General features: G+C 40.3%; 1 protein-coding gene across 1 annotated transcript in view; it reads left to right on the top strand.

Moving 5' to 3' along the window:
* tubgcp4 (tubulin gamma complex component 4) overlaps positions 1-8,380 on the top strand; it is a 21,627-nt gene that overhangs the window by 11,911 nt on the left and 1,336 nt on the right. The window contains exons 8-16 of the mRNA XM_014021411.1: positions 625-790; positions 877-1,001; positions 1,097-1,147; positions 2,650-2,755; positions 5,682-5,789; positions 5,904-6,048; positions 6,146-6,323; positions 7,786-7,920; positions 8,001-8,117. Coding sequence (XP_013876865.1) covers positions 625-790; positions 877-1,001; positions 1,097-1,147; positions 2,650-2,755; positions 5,682-5,789; positions 5,904-6,048; positions 6,146-6,323; positions 7,786-7,920; positions 8,001-8,117 — 1,131 coding nt within the window. The remainder of the gene's footprint in view (positions 1-624; positions 791-876; positions 1,002-1,096; positions 1,148-2,649; positions 2,756-5,681; positions 5,790-5,903; positions 6,049-6,145; positions 6,324-7,785; positions 7,921-8,000; positions 8,118-8,380) is intronic.

The following is an 8,380-nucleotide window of genomic DNA, read 5'->3' on the forward strand; positions in this document are numbered from 1 at the left end:
GTCCAAGATTAACCTTCAGGGTGGATATAGCTCGCTAGCAGCCTCGCACCGAGGATCTATCCACATCATCATTTTCCCAGAATGCTTTGTGTGTAAATAAAATGGCCCCATCTGTGTAATATATTTTTAAACTTTTAGCTTAAAAAGGATAAAAATTGAACAGCCTACAGTATTTTTACAGCCTTTATTTTACAGTTAAAATATGTTTTTTAAATAAAGTCTAATGTTACAACTAATCAGGGATCTCTTTAAAAACATGTCTATGCAGACAACACAACCACTTTTAAAGAGCCTGTGACATGCATTTCCTTCGAAACAAAAAAGTCAAGGAAAACATCTTTATATTTCAGAAACTTTGCATAATAACTTGGGGCATGATTTTAACACATTTTTTCACATAACTCATATATTTTTTTTATTTTGGCTCAGCTAAAGTGAAACAGGAAATGACATCAAAGGGGAAATCTTTAGAAAATGTTTTGAAATTAATGATTGCGGTTTAATTTTTACATCTCAAAAGTGTGGCACTTTAACAGAGAAGTGTCAGCTTTTCTATCCATTGTAAGAAAAAGAGCTGGTGGCGTGTTTGTGTGAGCGGTCCTAAACCCATCTGTCCCTGTCCAGAGACTGATTGAAGAGGAGAACATGCTGGCTCCGTCTCTGCAGCAGTTCTCCTTGCGCACAGAGATGCTGCCTTCCTACATCCCCATCCGAGTGGCTGAGAAGATTCTCTTTGTAGGAGAGTCTGTCCAGATGTTTGAAAACCACAACCACAGCCCATCCAGAGCTGGTACGGACCCAGAGAGTTACATGAAGTTTTGTGTAGTGTTCTTTCTTTGTCCTACTATAAACAAGCTTTTCATTGTTTTGCTTCAGGCTCCATATTAAAGCACCAGGAGGACCTGTTTGCTGCAGAGCTGCACAGACTCAAGCAGCAGCCTCTGTTCAGCCTGGTGGACTTTGAAAATCTAATTGATCACATTAGAAGCACAGTGGCAGAGGTGAACTCACACAGGGTTGCATCATTTTTAGTCTTTTTATTCAGTAACTCAGAGACAGTGTTGTAAAGTTCAGTCTGATACATTTTGACCTGCAGCATCTGTGGACACTGATGGTGGAGGAGGCAGACCTGCTGGAACAGCTCAAGGTTTGTTGTGTGAAGGATGAGGCAGCGCTGACACTAGTTTTCTGTCCTGTTTTGTTTTTCTATGTGCTTTTTTGCTATTTTTAGCATACTTTGTGTCCTTTAACTAATAATACATCTAAACATTCAGCTCGTTTAGGAGATAGGTGCTATAACTGTTAGCTTTTTTAACTTGTATATTTTTAGTTTCCAAATATACGCCCCAGAGAAATACATTGAGATCCTTTAATTCCTTGGTTTTTTTTCCCACTTAAATCTTTATTGGTGCTTTTTAAAAAATATATAAAACAGTAATTAAACAGAAGGAAAAAAACTATTGATATGACTTGACAGTTTCACATACTGGTATATATGTTTATTATGTTGTCCTCATTCTGTATTTAAAGTCTTATAGAGGGTCCATTTTCCCCACAGTTGTGTCTCTTGTAGCCTCAGTATGTGCATCAATTTTTCCATCAAAACTATTTCTTCTTTAATTGTTGTCCATTGAGCTCTTGTTAGTGTTGTTTCCTTTCCCCAGTTCTTGGTGATTGCTTTCTTGGCTGCTACCAGCAGTATTTTGATCAGGTAGCTGTCAGGAGGGGTCATTAGGGATGCAGCGAAATGAGAATTACAGCCGAAATCAATATCTGATATAATTATTGCTGTTATGGCAGATAACCGATATTTAAAGGTATTACATACACACTGATAATATTGTACATGTACTCACAAACACACTTGAGTCTTTTGTCAGTACTGTAAATAAACAACCAGACCTCTGACATGGCTCTACTTCAGTTATTCCTGGTTACGCAGCATCAATATCACTATCATGATCAAACAGATGCTGCYCAACCAACCATCTCCCCTCCCAAAACAGAAACACAAAGATAAAAAGTGAAAAATCAATATCAGATGTTAATATCAGCCCAGTTTTAAATATCGGACCAATACAGATATTCTAAAAAATGATTAATATCTGCCAATACCGATGTTGATGCCGGTATATCRTGCATCTCTAGTTGCCATAGTTCTTTCTGAAAATCTGCCAAGATATAGATCTAAGCAAGTTCTTGGTATTCCAAATCCTAGTATTTTCTATAACTCAGATATAATTTCCCAAAACATAGTTATTCTATTACATTTCCAAAAGAATGTGTGAATGGTTCACATTAAAGGATCCTCATCCTCGCCAACATCTCTGATAACTTTGAGATTGTTTACTTTTCAATTTTAATTCCTTGTTTTTAACACATTTTCTTATGCCTCTTTTAGCAGCCGTTCTGCTAGTTTTAGCTTTTAGCCAGCCTTTTGTTACTTTCAGCTGGACATTGCTGCTTTTACTTAGCATTGTGCTTCTTTTAGCTATGGTTGAGTTTCTTTTATCGTTCAACAACTCTTTCATTTTCTTCAGCTAATTTCTGCAGCATTCGGCATTAACGCTGCATTTTTCTAATTAAAACAATTTTTTAAGCAATAATCCTTTCAGAACGAGCTGCGCTGACTTCCTGAGTCTCTTCTAGATCATCAAAGACTTCTACTTGTTGGGTCGAGGGGAGCTCTACCAGGTTTTCATCGACCTCGCGCAGCACATGCTGAAGACGCCTCCAACAGCTGTGACTGAGCACGGTACAGATAAGACCGTCATATTCAGCTCTGTAGGACAGAAGCTGGAAATTTGTAAAGCTTTGTAAATGTATGGAAGAATTATAGTCTCATCTATTTTATACATATATCAAATTTATAACACTGTATTTTTATCTTTTGTAATTTTGTATGTGAATTTTTCATTACTTCAAATTCACCAGAAAAGAATTTACCGTAAAAAAAAATTTTTTTTTCCACTTGTTGACCTTCTGGTGACTGGAGCCAAAGCAATCAGCACTGGATCAAGTCGAGCAGCTTTTAGCCACTCAGAATACACTCATTAGATCACATCACCATCGTGTTGGGCAGAGGTCATATGTAAGTCTGGTGAAGCTGATTTTGTGTTAAAATGGCTTGCCATAGTAGACATGGGGTGGTGCAGTAGCTGTCATCTGGTCAGACACGTTTCACCAAGTTTCATTAGATGAATAAATAATACAACTCAATTGGTTGTCAGACAATACAACCCCAATAGCCTATATGCCACGGACATCCGGCCCAGCGCTTGATGTCACTCCCAACACTTCCGGTTCACGGTGAACACAGTGTTGGCGAAAGTTTTTTTTCACCTGACAATGACTCTTARTGATCTCCACAGTACAGAATTAGCATATTACATGTACCAACATTAASACAGGAGACGTACAGGTCCAGCCAAGTGGAAAAAAAAATCACTCCAAAGTGGATTAAAGCCATAAAAACAAGGAAAGACGTTCGTGTTTRTGGTTCCAGAATTTAGCCTTTTTCGCTATTCTGTGGCTGCTTGTTCTGTGTATTTTTTCACGTAGAGCTGTGACACTTATATTGTTGGAAAGAGCAGAGTCTGGGCTTTAAATCAATGGGCTACTTGTATGGTTTGAATCGTTTTCCCCGATAGTGAACTGAAAACATAATTATCAGGCGGAGTTTCTGCTGCTCTCGGTGCTCGGGGAGGGGGGCGCTCGTCACTCGGCTTTAGTCTACACTGTAATCTACACTCTAACAAGTTTTTACTTTTGCATAAAACTCATGACAAAGTCACATAAAAACATTTCATATAACACAAACGCGTGCGCGCACACACCTACCTTTGTACTGGCTGCTGTGTTAGCTTCCTGCTAGCTGTCGTGTGGAGGAGGTCTTTCCTCTCTTGTCTTGGCAGTAAAAGGGGATAAATGTACATTTCCCTTTTGTAACCTCTGTCTTCTCATTTCTGTTGCTGGCTCTTGAATATCCTCAGGTTAGAAATGCTGATTACAAACGCAAGCGTGAGCTTTTAAAGATAAGTTTTCCCTGTAATGCTATGATCCACTGCTGTCACCTCCTCATCAAGAGGAAAATGGAGAAAAACTAACTACTCGATCGTACTGCTGGTTAGTGGATATACAACAGAACTCGCGTTTTATACCAGTAGCTCACAGATGCTTTAACTTTTGTGACTTTTTCACGGACTAGTACTAGGAGCTAACGCTAACAACATAGGCAGTAAGCAGGGAGTGGAAGGGAGGAGCATGGCAAGAATTTTACCAGAAATACGTCATTGATGACTGTGGCATATAGGCTATTCTAATGAAGTTGGGACATTGTGTAAAACAGAAATAAAACGATGATTTGAAAATCTTTTTTAGTGTACAGTGAGGTCCATACCTATTTAGACGAGACGTTTTCCTGATTTTGGTTCTGTACATTACCACAATGAATTTTGAACCAAACATTTCAGATGCAGCTCAGTGGGTTGAAGAAAATGAACAGAAATGTGAGGAACTAAAGCATCTTTTAAACACAGTCCCTTCATTTCAGGGCCTCAAAAGTAATTGGACAGATTAAATAATTGTAAATAAAATGTTCATTTCTAGTACTTGGTTGAAAAGCCTTTGTTGGCAATGACTGCCTGAACTGAACTGTCTTGAACTCATGGACGTCACCAGAYRCTGTGTTTCCTCCTTTTTAATGCTCTGCCAGCCTTCACTGCRGYGGTTTTCARTKGTTGTKTRTTTGTGGGCCTTTCTGTCTGAAGTTTAGTCTTTAACAAGTGAAATGCTCAGTTGGGTTGAGATCAGGTGACTGACTTGTTCATTCAAGAATATTCCACTTCTTTGCTTTAATAAACTCCTGGGTTGCTTTGGCTTTATGTTTTGGGTCATTGTCCATCTGTAGTATGAAACGACGATCAATCAGTTTGGCTGCAGTTGGCTGGATCTGAGCACACAGTATRGCTCTGAATACCTCAGMATTCATTCGGCTGCTTCTGTCCTGTGTCACATCATCAGTAAATACTAGTGACCCAGTGCCACTGGCAGCCATGCATGCCCAAGCCATCACACTGCTCTGCTGTGTTTTACAGATGATGTGGTGCTTTGGATCATGAGCTGTACCACACCTTCACCAGACTTCTCTCTTTCCATCATTCTGGTAGAGGTTGATCTTGGTTTCATCTGTCCAAAGAATGTTCTTCCAGAACTCTGCTGCTTTTTAAATGTTTTTTTTTTAGCAAAGTCCAGTCTAGCCTTTTTATTCTTCATGCTTATGAGTGGCTTGCACCGTGCAGTGAACCCTCTGTATTTACTTTCATGCAGTCTTCTCTTTATGGTAGATTTGGATATTGATACTTCTACCTCCTGGAGAGTGTTGTTCACTTGGTTATGTCTAGTATTATAACTATAAATTGAATGTTTCAATAAACAAACTTTATGTCAGTGTCCAAATAGATATGTATCTAACTACATAATTGCAAAAGATATATAAAAAAAATCAGTGTTATAAATTCAGCATCTCAAAAGTCTGATTCTGAGTCTATATTTCTACAGTGTAACTGCAGCCTTTGTCAGTTATAATTATGAATCAAAGCTACTTGTTACATTGCTTTGAATTCAAGTGTTTCACTTGTGTTTGATATTTTTCACATGTTGAAGCTTTTCTCTCTCCACAGACGTCAACGTGGCCTTCCAGCAGGCTGCTCATAAGGTCCTGCTGGATGACGACAACCTCCTGCCTCTGCTGCACCTCACTGTGGATTACCAGGGCAAAGACAGCAAAGGTTTACTCTTGTCGCTTCTACACACTTTGTTTAGCTGGCAGGAGAAAAATACATGAAATCACGGAGAGACACTTCTTCACGATTATCATTACTTTTTTTGTTGTTTTGTTCAAGACGCGTCAGGCCCAAGAGACGGAGCCACCCCTCCTCAAGAATCGTCTCCTCGGGAGGTTCCTCCCACCGGCTGGGCGGCGCTCGGCCTCACCTACAAGGTGCAGTGGCCGCTGCACATCCTCTTCACTCCTGCCGTCCTGGAGAAGTGTGTGGCTCTTTTTCTCATTATCTGTGTTTTATTTGGAGCATGCCTTGTGCCCGTCCTCACCTCCTGTCTGCTCCCTGCCCCCCGTGGTGTTCAGGTACAATGTGGTGTTCAGGTACCTGCTGAGTGTGCGGCAGGTGCAGGCGCAGCTGCAGCACTGCTGGGCTCTCCAGATGCAGAGGAAACGCCTGAAGTCCAGCCAGACGGAGGCTGTGAAGTGGAGACTCCGGAACCACATGGCCTTCCTGATCGACAACCTGCAGTACTACTTACAGGTACCAGACAACCTGCAGTACTACTTACAGGTACCAGACAACCTGTAGTACTACTTACAGGTACCAGACAACCTGTAGTACTACTTACAGGTACCAGACAACCTGCAGTACTACTTACAGGTACCAGACGACCTGCAGTACTACTTACAGGTACCAGACGACCTGCAGTACTACTGTAACTGAATATGTGGATGGAGGACGGAGGACAACAGAGCTGCTTCATGGAAGAACCTCAGCTTAGCCTGTTAGCTTTTGCGCTAGCGCYGACGCTATATTGCCTTATATGTATTAGCTCGGCGCTGAGTCATTTTTGTGTTCCCCTCTCTGTCATGTGGATGGAGGAGCTCAGTGATGAGAGGAGAATGTGTAGCGCTGAGCTAATACATATATATGACGATAGCATCGGGGCTAACGCTAAAGCTAACAGGCTAAGCTGAGGTTCTTCCAAGTTCTGTCTGCTGGTTCCACTAAATCAAGTTGAGTAAATGTAAAACAACTGACACATTTTCTTTAAAATAAAATGTGTCARTTGCTCAATTTACTCAACTCAGACAACATCTTAATGTGTGTAAAATTACTTTAACTTTCCTGATTTTTTTGGAGCAGTTTTATGATTTTTACTGTTAAAGTAGTTCTTCTTCTTCTTCTTCTTTATAGACCTCTGTGATCCAATTTGTGAATTTTAAAAACTGTTTACAAATGTCAAAAAGTCATAGGGGCATCATGCCATGACACACTTTATGTTTATTTGAAATTAAGCAACATAAACGACCGTAACTTTACTCTTTCGCCCACGAAAACTGCACAATGAAAAGCTGATGAGACAGAACTGTCTCACATTAAACAGCTGACAGAGTGCTGAATGAAAGTGAAGGACATTTTGTAAATGATTATTATAGTATTTTATACTTTCTGGTCATTGCAGCCATAAGGCCACAACAGACAAAGAGTTGGTGTGTTATCTTGTGTTCTTTCTGTCTGTATAAACAAAAGTTTGTTACATTCTGACGTCTGACGTAAAAGGTAACACCTCCAGGGCTGTAACTAGGAAGAGAAATACATTATAAGGTCAATTCATTATGATAGAGAGAGGTTTAGATGTGTTTGCAGAGTCTCTGCTTGGCTCCAGTCTGCACAGACCAGGCTGTTTAGTTTGGGTTTCAGCTCAAGGCCTTACGCTGACAGCTGACTGCTCTGCTGTACTTGTGAACCTGATTGGCGTCAACAAGAATAAAGTTTTTAAGAAGAAATCCATTGGATTCCTGCTTTATTCAGACATGCCATTTTTGAGCAGTGCATATTTTCTGCCAATGAATGAATGTGTGTGGATGTGGTGAATTTAGTGTTTGACTATCTTAGCTGGATAGAAAGGTGCTGTAAATACAGACCATTTACCATGACTAGTTCACAATAATCAGAAACATGTTTCTTCACATGACCTGTCCATCTGGTGTCCCTCCAGGTGGACGTTCTGGAGTCTCAGTTTTCTCAGCTGCTGCAGCAGATCAACTCCACCAGAGACTTTGAGAGCATCCGGCTGGCCCACGATCACTTCCTCAGCAACCTGCTGGCCCAGTCCTTCATCCTGCTGAAGCCGGTATAACTCGCTCAGACAGCTGACCGTTTGCTGCTCAAACCCACCTTTACGTGTTGACAAGAAACCCTTCACGTCCTCAGGTGTTCCACTGCCTGAACGAGATYCTGGAGCTGTGCCAGAACTTCTGCTCTCTGGTCAGTCAGAGCGTGGCGTCGCTGGATGAGAGAGGAGCTGGACAGTTGGACCTGCTGGTGAAGGTAATGGGCTGATGGAGAATCTTTTTATTAGCTTTGTGTTTTCTCTATAAAGTACTTGGAAAAAAATAAGTAAAAGTAAAAATACCTTAACAGAAAATGACTTTGGTAAAAATAAATGTCACTGATGAGAAATCTACTTAAGTAAAAGTCATAAAACTGTTCACAAAAATTGGGAAAATAAAAGTAAAAGTACTTTTCCACGCTCTCTAACAAATAAACTGTTAAATTTACTGAACCAAACACAAAAGCAAGCTGATTAAATT

The sequence above is a fragment of the Austrofundulus limnaeus genome, unplaced genomic scaffold (assembly GCF_001266775.1).
Source record: "Austrofundulus limnaeus strain Quisiro unplaced genomic scaffold, Austrofundulus_limnaeus-1.0 Scaffold292, whole genome shotgun sequence".
In the NCBI taxonomy this organism is placed as follows: Eukaryota; Metazoa; Chordata; class Actinopteri; order Cyprinodontiformes; family Rivulidae; genus Austrofundulus; species Austrofundulus limnaeus.